The sequence below is a fragment of the Nannospalax galili genome, unplaced genomic scaffold, assembly GCF_000622305.1.
Source record: "Nannospalax galili isolate Female #2095 unplaced genomic scaffold, S.galili_v1.0 scaffold1448, whole genome shotgun sequence".
Taxonomy (NCBI): domain Eukaryota; kingdom Metazoa; phylum Chordata; class Mammalia; order Rodentia; family Spalacidae; genus Nannospalax; species Nannospalax galili.
The window spans coordinates 783,009-797,895 of NW_008358646.1; the positions used below are offsets into that span (position 1 = coordinate 783,009).

The 14,887-nt window shown below is 53.1% G+C and overlaps 1 protein-coding gene across 4 annotated transcripts; it reads left to right on the forward strand.

Moving 5' to 3' along the window:
• Positions 1-1,203: 1,203 nt before the first annotated feature.
• Flii (FLII actin remodeling protein) lies at positions 1,204-14,769 on the forward strand. 4 transcript variants are annotated; one of them, XM_008821960.2, is made up of 30 exons: positions 1,204-1,352; positions 2,827-2,937; positions 3,268-3,339; positions 5,692-5,772; positions 5,972-6,057; positions 6,137-6,298; positions 6,478-6,581; positions 7,020-7,195; positions 7,276-7,433; positions 7,751-7,835; positions 8,128-8,275; positions 8,433-8,566; positions 8,730-8,942; positions 9,115-9,294; positions 9,949-10,031; positions 10,149-10,223; positions 10,429-10,512; positions 10,595-10,766; positions 11,496-11,600; positions 11,681-11,872; positions 12,183-12,371; positions 12,462-12,601; positions 12,673-12,907; positions 13,050-13,204; positions 13,288-13,348; positions 13,428-13,556; positions 13,630-13,736; positions 13,815-13,920; positions 14,275-14,340; positions 14,465-14,599. In XM_008821960.2, exons 1-30 carry the CDS (start codon positions 1,290-1,292, stop codon positions 14,597-14,599), a joined length of 3,807 nt encoding a protein of 1,268 aa, XP_008820182.1. In that variant the 5' UTR covers positions 1,204-1,289. The 4 variants fall into 4 exon arrangements, with proteins under 4 accessions (XP_008820182.1, XP_029413960.1, XP_029413961.1 ...); XM_008821959.2 differs by having other exon boundaries at positions 1,290-1,352; positions 8,430-8,566; positions 14,465-14,769; XM_029558100.1 differs by lacking the exon at positions 12,462-12,601 and having other exon boundaries at positions 8,430-8,566; positions 12,602-12,907; positions 14,465-14,769.
• The last annotated feature ends 118 nt before the right edge of the window (positions 14,770-14,887 follow it).

The following is a 14,887-nucleotide window of genomic DNA, read 5'->3' on the forward strand; positions in this document are numbered from 1 at the left end:
TACCAAGTGGGTACAATGCCCACGGAGGTCAGAAGAGGGCATTGGATACCCTGGAACTGGACGACGGTTGTTAGCCACCATGTGGGTACTGGGAATCGAACCTGGGTCCTCCGCAAGAGCAGCCAGTGCTCTTAACTGCTGAACCATCTCTCCAGCCGCCACTTTTTGTTTTTTTGAAAAAGGGTCCCCACGCTGTAGCCCAGACTAGCTTCAAATCTAGACAATCCTGCCTCAGCCTCGGTGTACTGGGATTACATGCTGAGTCTTCACACCTGGCCTTCGTTTGCACTTGTATGGGCACCTCGGTGTGGGCCTGACAGATGCCACTTAGCCCAAAGTCCCACATTCTGCCCCTTGAGTTTGCCCCTGTGTGAGCGCCTAATGCTCTATTTCCTATTGGCCTGCTGGGCACACAATGGCAAAAGAGTTCTGCCTACTGTTCCGTGAGACCTCCACTAGGCCTGTTTCCCTTAATACTGGGAGGCCAGATTCTGCCCTTAGGAAGGATGGCTATGCATAGAACAATTGTGGCTTGCTTATTGAAAACCTACCCTGTGCTGATCAAGGTACAAGGCAGTCCAAGAGGGACTCGAAATAAGAGCACAAAATAAGCCAGTGAAAAGAGGAGGGAGTGTTGACACTAAGCAGGAATAATAAATTGTTTTTATTATTATTTTGTTTTTAATAAGACAGGGTCTCCCTGTAGCCCCAGCTGGCTGGAACTCGCTATGTAGACCAGGCTGATTTCGATCTTACAGAGATCTGCGTGCCTCTACCTCCCTAGTGCTGGAATTAAAGGCAGGAACCACCAAGCCCTGTTATTATTTTGAAGTACATCTGCACATTTGCTCCTAACAACCTTTGGAAGCATGTTGAGTCCAGATCGGGCGGCCCAGGCCCCAAGGACCCAGATGCCTTAACTACCAGGTCTGCCATGCACAGAGACTGCCTGTGCTCCTGAGGCTGGGACCAGAAGCTCTCTGGGATCACGATCAACTTCCGCGGCTCCAGCATCTCTAGCAACAATGCCGGGACCTGCGGGGCCTGCGACAACCTGCACCCCGGGCACTGTGACTCAAACCTGGAGGTACTGGAACCTCCAACAGGAGCCCCCTGCGCGCCCCGACCCCTGGGGGCCTCTCCAGCCCTGCGAGGCCTAGCGCACCTCGGATCCTCTTCAGCAGGGCGAGGCCGGCGCGCTCGGGTTAAAGGGGCGGGGCCTGCGGTGGCCCAGCCCGCGGCTCCGGGCCATCCCGAGTCCGCAGTGCCGGCAGCAGAGCGGCGCCGCCATGGAGGCCACCGGGGTCCTGCCGTTCGTGCGCGGCGTAGACCTCAGCGGGAACGACTTCAAGGTGAGCCCGTGCGGCTGCCGAGCCACAGGACGCTCTGGTGCGGGCGGCGCGGCTCCGCGCTGCGGGCCCGGGTGTGGTCCCGGCGGGCCTCCCGGGCCGAGCCATCCCGGGCCTGCGCCCTCTCGCGCTGGGCCCCGGGGCTCGGGGTCACGCGCGGGGCGGTAAAAGGGTCTCCAGGGCGCCGGAGCCGGACCTGGGGACCGCGCCCCGGAGCCAGGCCCTGACTCGCCCGCCGCCCAGCCTGGCCGTCCGGGAGCGGGTCTGGAGCCGCCGCCCCACCCTGTGGACTTCAAGTAACTTCCCCTCCCGCTGCCTGGGTTTTCTCTTCCCGCGATGGGACTTAAAAGTGGCCCGTTGGGAGGCGTGGAAGGGAAAGAAATATGTCAGTGTGGAGCGTGTCCCGCAGGTGTGCGAGGCCCGGGATGGCGTCTGCTGCCCAATTGCAGGGACTGCCAGGGGACAAACAACCGGAACCCGGCCCAGGCTGGGTTCTAGACAATCAAGAATGAGACTACCTGGGAGGGGAGAGGCAGCTGGACTGGAGAAGCAGCTCAGAGATCTAGGCCCTCCACTACCTGGGGTCCTTTCAGATGTCAGCTTGGGGGGCTAGGAAGAGGGGGTGTCCTCTTGAGTTCATCCTCACATGGACACACATTCGACCCACACACAGGTGTCAGTGCTTTTCCCTGTCCACATTCCCCCCATTCTCACTGGGGTCTCCATGTATCTTCTTTGGACCTGGAAAGTCTTAGTTGGGGAATGTGGCCATAGGAAGAGACAGCAGCCAAAGGCACTGAAGGTTCATACTGCCTCAGTTGACAGAATGGCCAGTGGTGCTGAAGTGGATATTGAATATGAGGAATGAATGAGGTAGTGTCACTTAGGGGTAGCTGGGCATTCAGTGTAGTGGGGAGTCTAGACTTACCAGCTGTGTATGCCCATGGCAGGGTGGGATTCAGTGCAGTCTGTAGAGGGTCAAGGGAGAACCTCATCTCAGGCAACCCAGTCTGTGAGTAGCACTAGCCACAGTGGAATGTGAGGTGTCCCTTGAAACACACAAGGTTTTTCCTGTGCCCTGGATTCTTCAGGGGCTTTAATTGGTCTCATTTTATTTTATTTTATTATTTATTTATTTATTTATTTTTGGTCTTTTTGAGACAGGGTCTCCCTGTAGCCCCAGCTGGCCTGGAACTTGCTATGTAGACCAGGCTAGCCTCAAACTCACAGAGATTCTCTTGCCTCTGTCTCCCAAGTGCTGGGATTAAAGGCGTGCACCACCACGCCCAGCTAATTAGTCTCATTTTATGAGCAAAGAAATTGAGGTACAGAATGATGAAGTGACTTGCAAAGGTTCTCACAGCTGAGGACTTGACTCTGGCCTCTAGACTCCCACGGGCAGTGGGGACCACAGAAGCTGGTGGAGAGGGCACACACCTCTCCCAGACCAGCCTTACACCATGACTGCCCCCACCAGGGTGGCTACTTTCCTGAGAATGTTAAGGCCATGACCAGCCTGCGATGGCTGAAGTTGAACCGGACAGGCCTCTGCTACCTCCCTGAAGAACTAGCTGCCCTACAGAAGCTGGTAAGCAGCAGTGGGTGCCAGGGAGGGCCCCTGTGATTGGGGCTGGGCCAGGTGGGCACAGCTTGCAGAAAAGATGAACCACACAGAAAAAGAACAGGGATAGTATAGGCAACATTTGCACAGGGTAGAGGGCACCCCATCTGGGGGCTATACAAAGAAGGTGAGGGTCTAAGAAGGAGGGTAGGCCATAGGGGTGGCCCTCCTAGATGATACAAAGTTACAGGGGCAGACAGGGAATCAACATCTTCCCCCCGACACACACACACACACACACACACACACACACACACACACACACACCCCTGAGCCTCTGACTCTTGTCCTACCCAGGAGCACCTGTCTGTGAGCCACAACAACCTGACCACACTACATGGGGAACTGTCCAGCTTACCTTCGCTTCGGGTAAGTGTTGGCCAGGTCTGTCTAGGGCCCTAAGGGAGGGCTAGATCAGACTGGGCCAGAGTCTCTTCCCTCCTCTGAGTCCTGAGTAGGGACCCCCTTGATGCAAGAGGATGCATTTACTCATATAGGGAAGCCCATGTGAATGGGAGTATTAGTGGTTTTGTTTGGTTGGGGTTTTTTTTAGTGTTGTTTGTTTTCATTTTTTTGAGACAAAGTCTCATTATGTAGCACTGGCTAGCCTGAAACTCGATTATGTAGACCAGGCTGGCCTCGAACTCACAGAGATCTGGCTGTCTCTACCTCTTGAATGCTGGGAACAAAGGCATGCACCACCATGCCCCACTTCTACCACCTCTTTGGGAAAGTTGTGATCACAGCCAGTGCAGGTAGAACATTGTACCAGCTAGTCCACGTGTGTTTGTCATATGTCTCTACCTCTACCACACAGGTGAAGATCCTTGGCCACACAAGCAGTTACTTTCTAGAAGTTGTTCCCAGGCAGCAGAGTATAGCTGAAACGGCTAGGTCTAGAGAGCTCTAAATCCTCTTTTTTTTTTTTTTTTTTTTTTTTTTTTTTTTTTGTCTTTTTGAGGCAGGGTCTCCCTGTAGCCCCAGCTGGCCTGGAACTCATATGTTCAAGACAAGGCTGGCCTTGAACTCACAGAGATCGCCTGCCTCTGCCTCCCGAGTGGTGGGACTAAAGGCGTGCACTTCGTGCAATGCAGTCAAAAGAGGCCGTTAGATCCTCTGGGGCTGGAGTTACGGACAGTTGTTAGCTGCCATGTGGGTGCTGGGATTTGAACCCAGGTCTTCTGCAAGAACAACCAGTGTTCTCAACCACTGAGCCATCTCTCCAGCCCTGAATCCTCTTTAATTCAGCCCTCTTCTACTTTAGAAACTCTAACCAGAGCTTACCCCTCTCTTCCCTTTTGGAATTAACAAGAGAGATTATTTGATAATAAAAGACATTCTGGGGGATGGAAAGATAGCTCAGCAGTTAAGAACACTTTCTGCTCTTGCAGAAGTCCTGGGTTTGTTTCCCAGTATCCATATTATGCAGCTCACAACAGCCTATAACCTTAGTTCCACAGAATCTGATGCCCTTTACTGGCTTCCATAAGCACCAAGAATGCATGCGGTGTACATACATACATGCAGGCACTCACACGTGTATTAGTTATTTTTCTGTTGCTGTGATAAAACACCATGACTAGGGACTGGAAAGAGGGCTCAGCAATTAAGAACACCGGCTGCTCTTGCAGAGGATCCGGGTTCAGTTCCCAGCACCCACGTGGCAGCTAACAACCATCTGTAACTCCAGTTTCAAGGGATCCAGTGCCCTCTTCTGACCTCCGTGGACACTGTACAACATGGGTGCACTTACGTACATGCAGACAATACACTAATACATATAAAATAATACAAATAATAAAATATTTTAAAATATTTTTTAAAAACTCCACGACCAAGGCACTTATAGAAGAAATAATTTATTAGGCTTGTGGTTCCAGAGGGTTAAGAGTCCATCACACTGGGGAGGCATGGCAGCCAGAGGTGGCCAGAGCAGAAAACTAAGCACTCACATTTTCAAGTAGGCACAGGAAGCAGAGAGACAAATTGAAAGTGGGATGAGGCAGTGAACTCTCAAAACCCACCCCCAGTGATCTGCTTCCTCCAGCAAGGCCACACATTCTAAACCTCCTCAAAACATCACTACCAATTGGGGACATGTTCAAATACTTAGAGCCTATGGGAGAGACCCTCATTCAAACCATCACACACATACACATAAAATAAAAATTTTGAAAAGAAAAGGCCTGGCATAGTGATGGCACATGCCTTTAATCCCAGCATTTGGGAAGCAGAGGCAGGTAGATTTCTATGAGATCAAGGCCAGCCTGGTCTACATAGTATGTGTCAGGCCAGTTGTGGCTAGAGGGAGGCCATGTCTCAAAAAATAAATAAATAATAAATAAATAAATATAAGATATTCTGCTGCACCAGTAGCACAAACCTATCACCCCAGTTACTTAAGAGACTAAAAGGTAGCTCAGTGGTACATGTGCAAAAGCCCTGGGCTTCTGTCCCTAGTATTACAACTCTTAGCACCCCATGTTGGGCTCTGGGCATACTTGCATTGGTTTTTAAAGTTTGAATAGGAACTCACCAGGAGCATAGAAAAAGCCTACCAGATAGAGAGACTGTGTGAGCAAAGGTCAGAGTGGGAGAACACTCTGACCTGGCCTTCAGCTTCCTGAAGAGCACTGCCCTGGCCTACCTATGCTCTTCTCTGGCCTGTGCTGATCTTTGAGGTAGAAAGCAGGACTCACAGATTCTTTCCTTATTCCCCAGGCCATTGTAGCACGAGCCAACAACCTGAAGAATTCTGGAGTTCCTGATGATATCTTCAAGCTGGATGACCTCTCAGTCCTGGTGAGTGGTTACCCACCCATCTGGCCCCTGTGCTGCCCCCACCCATGTCACCAGTCTCTGGGCCACCATTATACCAGTTTACTGATGGAGAAACTGAGGCTTAGAGAAGACAGTGCTGGGCCAACATGGTTCATGGAATCAGATCCCCAAGCATGATTAAATGGGGATACCCTGACCTGACCTTGCCCCTGCCCTCCAGGACTTGAGCCACAACCAGTTGACAGAGTGCCCACGGGAGCTGGAGAATGCCAAGAACATGCTGGTGCTCAACCTCAGCCATAACAGGTGCTGGGGAGCTGGAGGGCAGAGCCAGGTGGGGATGGAACGAGGCACTGACTTTCAGTCCTCTCCCTCTGCACCACAGCATTGACTCCATCCCCAACCAACTATTCATCAACCTTACGGACCTGCTGTACCTGGACCTCAGTGAGAATCACCTGGAGAGCCTACCGCCTCAGATGCGCCGCCTTGTGCACCTGCAGACACTGGTGCTCAACGGGAACCCACTGCTGCATGCTCAACTCCGGTGAGCGCCTTGACCTTCCCTGATCCCCTGGCCGTTTCCACCCCAGAGTTTGGCACTCAGCAGCAGCCTGTGCTTGCTGAGCATCAAGCCCACCCCTTGGTCTTGCCCCCATGTCTACCCACTCCCAGCTGTATCTCTTGTGTGGGCCTGTCCTGGGGTGACAGTGCTTGTCCTCACAGGCAGCTCCCAGCGATGATAGCCCTACAGACCCTTCACCTTCGGAACACACAGCGCACCCAGAGCAATCTTCCCACTAGCCTGGAGGGCCTGAGCAACCTTGCAGGTCTGGATTGTCCAGGGAACCCCCTCAGTTCTCCCCTGTCTGTGCTTGCCCACTTCCTAGGGAAATGAAAGGGCTGAGTGAGTCCTTCAATCACATCTAACAGGTATGTTAAGGCTACTTTTTTTTAGATAGGGCCTTGCTATGTAATATAACTCTGGATGCCTGGTTGGCCTGGTACTCACTGTATAGGCAGCTTGGCCATGAATTCATGGAAGTCCTCCTGTCTCAGCTTCCCAAGTGCCGGGATTACCATGTCCCACTTATATTGAACACTAGACACATCTGGTATAAGTTTCTCAGATGTCAGAGAGGTTGGTACTTGCCTAAGACCACATAGCCTAGTGGTGACATAATCAGGGTTCCTACTGGGGCTTGCTGCTTCTGGTGCCCGCTGTATAGGTATGGGTCCCAGCTGATGTGCCCCCCTCAATGCCCTAGATGTGGACCTGTCATGCAACGACTTGACACGGGTGCCTGAGTGCCTATATACCCTCCCCAGCCTGCGCCGCCTCAACCTTAGCAGCAACCAGATTTCAGAGCTGTCGCTGTGTGTTGACCAGTGGGTGCACATGGAGACTTTGAACCTGTCCCGCAACCAGCTCACCTCTCTGCCTGTGAGTCTGGGTCTGGGACCTGGGGTAGATGGGGTATGAGTACTGGGCTCTGCCCTAACTCTTGCCCTGCACCCCTCCAGTCAGCCATTTGCAAGCTGACCAAGCTGAAGAAGCTGTACTTGAACTCCAACAAGCTGGACTTCGATGGGCTGCCCTCTGGCATTGGCAAGCTCAGCAGCCTGGAGGAGTTCATGGCTGCCAACAACAACCTGGAGCTGATTCCCGAAAGTCTCTGCAGGTGCTGGGCAGGTGGGGCGGGGGCACTTACAGCTGGAGCCCATGCTGCAGCCTGCAATGGCATGCATCATGCTAAGAACTGATTTGCCGTCCCTCACCCAATTTGGGTTGTCCAGAACACCTTTAGGAAGCTAATGATAGGGTCTAGGCCAGAAAGGCTCCAGCAACCATATAAATTTTGGGCTCCTATCCCCTTCTGGAAATCACTGCCCCTCATGTGGGTCCCTGCTGTGAGAGAGAATTGGCATACCCCGTTCCTCCTGGCCCTGCCTACAACACCACACCCCCCTGAGGCTCTGGCTGGCCCTGTCCTTACAGATGCCCAAAGCTGAAGAAACTCGTCTTGAACAGGAATCGCCTGGTGACCCTCCCAGAGGCCATTCACTTCCTTACAGAGATTGAGGTCAGACAAGCTGGGCCAGTACCAGAGTGGGGACAGGGATATCAGGAAAGGCTGAGCAGAGAGTGTGTTTGTGCCTTGGAGTGAGGTGGACCCTTTGAGGGGGATGCCCAGGTGCCATTCGGGAGACGTGAGCTACCTTGTCCCCACATAAACTGCAGTATCACTGAAGCCCCATAGGAAGTTGTAGGGGTGGCCAGCAGAACTTAGTCCCTGCTCCCAGCTATAGATAAGAGCAAGAAGTCAGGTGTGATATGGGTGGGAGTGAGAGCCCAGCTCAGACCTTGCCTGGCAGGTCCTGGATGTGCGGGAGAACCCCAGCCTGGTCATGCCGCCAAAGCCTGCTGACCATGCTGCTGAGTGGTACAACATTGACTTCTCACTGCAGAACCAGCTGAGGCTGGCAGGCGCTTCCCCTGCCACAGTGGCTGCAGCTGCAGCTGGTAAGTAGGATGATGTCTAGCTGGGAACAAGGGCACCCCTCTGGCCCTCAGCTTGCCCATATACAAACTGGACACAAGGATGGGGTTGGCCTCTGCTTGACTGGATATCCAGTGGCCAGCCTAGAAGGGCTCACATGCATGCACCTCCCATAAGTAGGGAGTGGGGCCAAAGACCCCTTGGCTCGAAAGATGCGGCTACGGAGGCGCAAGGACTCAGCCCAGGATGACCAGGCTAAGCAGGTGCTAAAAGGCATGTCAGATGTGGCCCAGGAGAAGAACAAAAAGCAAGAGGTAAGCCAGTCAGGGGCTGGGGCTGGGTAGGTGGCTTGGACCCTGCTAAAGGGGAAGAGAGGGCTCTGAGCAGAGTGACTAATGCAAACACTCTGTGGTGAGGAGCAAGCAGAGGACAGCTTGAGGAGCTCAGCAGAGTCAAGCACTGTACCTGTGTCTCCAGGAGAATGCAGATGCCCGGACCCCTGGGGGGAAGGTACGGCGCTGGGACCAGGGCCTGGAGAAGCCACGCCTTGACTACTCAGAGTTCTTCACAGAGGATGTGGGCCAGCTGCCTGGCTTAACCATTTGGCAAATTGAGAACTTTGTGCCCGTGTTGGTGGAGGAAGCCTTCCATGGCAAGTTCTATGAGGCTGACTGCTACATTGTACTCAAGGTGAGGGCTGGCCCCTAGTGTCCTCCATGATGTGGGTTCAGTGACTCCAGATGGCAGGAGGGCAGACCAGGTTTGGTGGTCCAGGCAGTAGTGGCCATGTGTGTATCCATCCTGGGGCTGGAAAATCAGAGTGGCCCTGGAAGACCCTCATGGTTGATATCTTGGCCCCCAGACCTTTTTGGATGACAGCGGCTCCCTGAACTGGGAGATCTACTACTGGATCGGCGGAGAGGCCACTCTTGACAAGAAAGCCTGCTCTGCTATCCATGCTGTTAACCTGCGAAACTACCTGGGTGCTGAGTGCCGTACTGTTCGGGAAGAGATGGGCGATGAAAGTGAAGAGTTCCTGCAGGTGCATCCAGCAGAAACAGGCAGAGGGGAACTTGGGTTGTAAGTACAGGAGTAGGGTAGGCTGGAGCTGAGGCCAAAGGTAGTAACAAAAGAGATCTCACATAGAAGGTGAGGTCTTGTGAGGCCTAAGGTGGCCAGAGCCTTGGGCTGGAGTTAGTGGCTGGGGTGGGGTCAGGGGATGGCAGACTGGTTATGGGAGCTGGACTGATAATTCACACTGACACTGGGAACTGGAAGCCAGGATGAGGAGTGTGGCTGGGAAATGGGGACTGGAACCAAAAGTTGGGACAGGCCACAGGCTCAGTGCTAAGGTCATGTCAACAGTAAACCACAAAGGTGGTTGGGAAGCTGGTCTCCTCCACACCACTAGCTTGGTTATCTGTAGAAAGGTGCATGCAGTTGGAGTTGACCCCAAATCACCAAGGTTTACACACTTCCATAAACTTGCTTCTGTACTCTGAAACACTCATCTCAGCATATACACCACTCTGCACATAAACTTTTGTGTGGCTCCATGCTTCAGTGTGTGTACCCCATCCTGTTGAGTATCATTGTGGGTTTGTACACACATTTACCTGTGTAAATGCTACCCACTCTGACAGAGGTTGGGCCTGGGGGGCAACTCAGTGATGAAAAACCATACTTGTACATGCAGGTTTTTGACAACGACATCTCCTACATTGAAGGAGGAACAGCCAGTGGCTTCTACACTGTGGAAGATACACACTATGTCACCAGGTGAGGGTATGGAAATGGGTGGCACTGGCCTGGACAGCAGGGAGGAAATGAAGGCCAGAGTGTTATGTTCAGGTGGCCTTGGTGCCTACACTGAGCCATTCTCACCCTGGCCCCCAGGATGTACCGTGTATATGGGAAAAAGAACATCAGGTTGGAGCCTGTACCCATCAAGGGTGCCTCCCTGGATCCAAGGTGAACCCCCTGGTGGGAGGAAGGGAGGTGGGGGTGACCCTCAGCCACCTTCCCATCTGGGAAAACAATTTTATTAACACCCCCTCAGAGCTTAGTAGGAGGGTCTGAGGCTCACCCAAAAAGGAGGACTAGAACCACATCTTGAGGGTTTTTGGGTGGGTGAGGACACAGAGACAGTTATACCTCTTTCTGCCCTCCTGTCCAGGTTTGTGTTCCTGCTGGACGGAGGGCTGGACATCTACGTGTGGCGAGGGGCCCAAGCCACACTGAGCAGCACTACCAAGGCCAGGTAGGCAGGTCTTATGGGTGTTCTGAGCAACAGAAAGTATGCTAATAACGTGGCTTCACTAAAAGTTTTGCATCGTCCTCAGGCTTTTTGCAGAGAAAATCAACAAGAATGAGCGTAAAGGGAAAGCAGAAATCACGCTCCTGGTGCAAGGCCAAGAGCCCCCCGAGTTCTGGGAGGTGCTGGGTGGGGAGCCATCTGAAATCAAGAAACATGTACCTGACAACTTTTGGCCACCCCAGCCCAAGCTGTACAAGGTAAGTCATGGTGCTAGGGGTGCAGGGCAGGTTTGGATTGAGGCCAGGCCCTGGTAGTTCAGTGAGCTTTGAGGGAGGAGGACATCACCTTCTGGACAAGAAGCTCAAATCCGGAAGCTTTGAGGGTGGCCCTAGCATGTTGTGGTGGGCCAGAAGCTCCTAGGTACCAGGGCAGGGCACTTAGCTTTAGTTTTTTGATAGCAGGAGACTAAAGGTCTTATGAGCAAGAAAAAGACAAGTTAGAAAGTTGGACATGACAGTTAGAACCTGGATTGGGTAGGCAAGGAAATGCTGTGTTAAAAAGCCTTGCCAGGTGTGGTGGTGCATGCCTTAATCCTAGGACTTGGGAGGCAGAGGCAGATGGATCTCTGTGAGTTCAAGGTCAACTTGGTCTATAGTGAGTTCCATGCCAGCTGGGACTACAGGGAAACCCTGTCTCAAAAAGACCAATAAAAGAGCCTTTCCACTGACTGGGGGTGGGAGTCAGTAGTAGGGTAGGTGCCTGGCATGGATGAAACCCTGGATCTCACCCCTAGCACTAGAAAAGAGCCAAACAAATGCATACCAAACCCTTCAACTATTAGGTTGTCCTGAAATTGCCATTCAGATGGAAGAAACAGGCCAAAAGACAAGGCCATGGGCCTGAGCCACACAGCAAGGTGGGACAAGACCCTGAACCAGGGCAGATATGGGTGGGGTCTGCTATGCCACGTCTCTTCCTTCTGCCAGGTGGGCCTGGGCCTGGGCTACCTGGAACTGCCACAGATCAACTACAAGCTCTCAGTGGAACATAAAAAACGGCCCAAGGTGGAACTGATGCCCGGAATGAGACTGGTGAGGTGGCAGGAGGCAGGCATGGGTCCTCTATCATTCTGTGGTGGCCAGGTGTTGACTGCCAACCTCCCATTCTATAGCTGCAGAGCCTGCTGGACACACGATGTGTGTACATCCTGGACTGTTGGTCTGATGTGTTCATCTGGCTTGGCCGCAAGTCCCCACGCCTGGTGCGTGCTGCAGCACTCAAGCTGGGCCAAGAACTATGTGGGATGCTACACCGACCTCGCCATGCAGTGGTTAGCCGCAGCCTGGAGGGCACTGAGGCTCAGGTGTGCCCCTACATCCAGAGTCTTGCTTCTTGTGGTCTACCATGTCCTAACCCCTCTGTTGGCCTACTGGCACTACAGCCCTGCAGAGCTGGACTGAAAACCCACTTCATCTTTGCAGAACTGCCCACTCAGCAACCTGTCCCTGCAACTTCAGCTTGCTATGGCCCCTCTCTAAGCCTCACCCCCAGCTCCTATCTAAACCCAACCCCCTGAGCTCTGACCTTTTCCAAGCCTTTCTTGAATCCTGTGGCCCTTAATTTGCCTGTGCTGGACCTCTCTCTAGTTCATGGATATATACTGTTCCCTACAGGTGTTTAAAGCCAAGTTCAAAAATTGGGACGATGTATTGACAGTGGACTACACACGCAACGCAGAGGCTGTGTTGCAGGGCCTGGGGCTCTCTGGGAAGGTGAAGCGTGACACTGAGAAAAAAGACCAGATGAAGGCTGACCTCACTGCACTCTTCCTGCCTCGGCAGCCACCAATGGCACTGGCTGAGGTAGATGCAAGGCGTGTGTGAGGGAGTGAGGTACGGGGTGGGGGCGCTCTGTGCTGCATGCTCAGACTTCCCTTGGGGGTGGGGCAACAGGCAGAGCAGCTTATGGAAGAATGGAACGAGGACCTAGACGGCATGGAGGGCTTCGTGCTAGAGGGCCGGAAGTTCACACGGCTACCAGAGGAGGAATTTGGCCACTTCTACATGCAGGACTGCTACGTCTTCCTCTGCAGGTGCCACCGCAGTACGCTACCCTCTTGTCCTCTTCCCTGGGCAGCCCCTGCTCACCCCTGTCTAATCACAGGTACTGGGTGCCTGTGGAGTATGAGGAGGAAGGGAAAAAGGAAGACAAGGAGAAGGCCTCAGCAGAGAGCAAAGAAGGGGAAGAGGCAGCAGCCGAAGCAGAAAAGCAACCAGAGGAGGATTTCCAGTGCATCGTTTACTTCTGGCAGGGTCGGGAAGCTTCCAATATGGGCTGGCTCACCTTCACTTTTAGTCTGCAGAAGAAGTTTGAGAGCCTCTTCCCCGGCAAGCTGGAGGTGTGCCCTTCACACAAGCTTGAGGCACTGCCTCTATGGTCTATGGTGGGGAAGGGTAGAGTCCAACCCAGACCTGCCTGGGTGGTTTGTCCCTTGAATAGTAGGCAGGGTCAAGGGAACTTCCCAACACTCTGACCCCCAGGTAGTACGCATGACACAGCAGCAGGAGAACCCCAAGTTTCTGACACATTTTAAGAGAAAATTCATCATCCACCGAGGCAAAAGAAAGGTGGCCCAGGGTGCCCTCCAGCCAAGCCTCTACCAGATCCGCACCAATGGCAGTGCACTCTGTACCCGGTGGGTATCTGGCTGGGGGATGGGGGCAGGGTTCCACAGTGCAGGAACTCTTTGCTAATTCTGCCCCCCGACCCCCCCCCCAGGTGCATCCAGATCAATACTGATTCCAGCCTCCTCAACTCTGAGTTCTGCTTCATCCTCAAGGTGGGCCTGCTAGCAGGACAGCAGAATGGGGTGAAGGGTGAGAAACTGGACCTGACCCAAATCCCTATATACGCCATAGGTCCCCTTTGAGAGTGAAGACAATCAAGGCATTGTATATGCCTGGGTGGGCCGAGCATCAGACCCTGACGAAGCCAAGCTGGCAGAGGACATCCTGAATACTATGTTTGATACCTCCTACAGCAAACAGGTGACAGGTGGGGGTTGGGTAGGAAGGTGAGCCAGAGCAGATGAGGGCCTTGGCTGATCCACCCTTCTCACAGGTCATCAACGAAGGCGAGGAGCCCGAGAACTTCTTCTGGGTGGGCATTGGAGCACAGAAGCCCTATGACGACGATGCCGAGTACATGAAGCACACGAGGCTGTTCAGGTGAGTGCCTCCCCCTCCTCCTCCAGTCTCCTCAGTGCTGCTCTCCACCTTGGCTTCACTTTGACCTTTGCCTTTCAGATGCTCCAATGAGAAGGGCTACTTTGCAGTGACTGAAAAGTGCTCTGATTTCTGCCAAGATGACCTGGCGGATGACGATATCATGTTGCTAGACAATGGCCGAGAGGTGAGATATTACCCCACCACAGTGACCCTGCCTATTGATCAGGAGCCCACCCACTTGTAGATGAACATTGTGGGACCAGAAGGGGAGCATTCCTGTCAGCCATGTGCAGTTAGAGTACTTGACTAGGAAGTACAAAGACCCTGGGTTCAATTCTTGGCACTGCCAAAAAAAAAAGGCCATAGCACCTTTAATCCGAGCACTCAGGAAGCAGAGGCAAATGGATCTCTGAGATCAAGGCCAGCCTGGTCTACCATAGCTAGTTCCAGGCCATCTGGGGCTACAGAGAAACCCTGTGAATGAATGAACGAACGAACGAAGTCACCCATGTGGCCATTTCCCCCGCTGTCTCCTCAGGTCTACATGTGGGTGGGGACCCAGACAAGCCAAGTAGAGATCAAACTGAGTCTGAAGGCCTGCCAGGTAAGGGGAGGGCACTGGGCCAGCCTCATGGTTTCCAGAACTACCATCATCCTGGTCAGAAGTGGGAGACAGGGCACTATGGTTGACCCAGCAGACCACCTGGGTCCACTGTTTTCCTCACCAGGTATACATCCAGCACACACGCTCCAAAGAAAATGAACGACCACGTTGTCTGCGCCTGGTCCGCAAAGGCAATGAGCAGCGGGCCTTCACCCGCTGCTTCCATGCCTGGAGCACCTTCCGCCAAGCTCCAGCGTAGGTAGTCGTGTGGCCCGTTGAGGAAGAAGCATCCTTTCAGCACCTGCTCCAGCTACCTACCAGTCACCTGCCTGTTTAGCAGTTCAGCCCCCAGCCCCACCAATGTGTGTGAGAGTATGCAGCAGATGTAGTTTAAGAGATATTAAATGCTTTTATTTTCAGTATTAAAAATCAGTATTTTTAATATTAAAACAACTAATTTTTAAAAAAATGACAGAAAAAGCCCAAGGTACAGTCTACAGGGAAGCCTATCCTCACCCTACATACACACATACACACACACACACAC

Coding starts and splice junctions, on each gene's coding strand:
- Flii (XM_008821959.2), top strand. CDS start 1,290: ATGGAGGCCACCGGGGTCCTGCCGTTCGTGCGCGGCGTAGACCTCAGC. Junction 10,513..10,594: donor AGCAGCACTACCAAGGCCAG/GTAGGCAGGTCT, acceptor CATCGTCCTCAG/GCTTTTTGCAGAGAAAATCA. Junction 14,341..14,464: donor TGAGTCTGAAGGCCTGCCAG/GTAAGGGGAGGG, acceptor TTTCCTCACCAG/GTATACATCCAGCACACACG.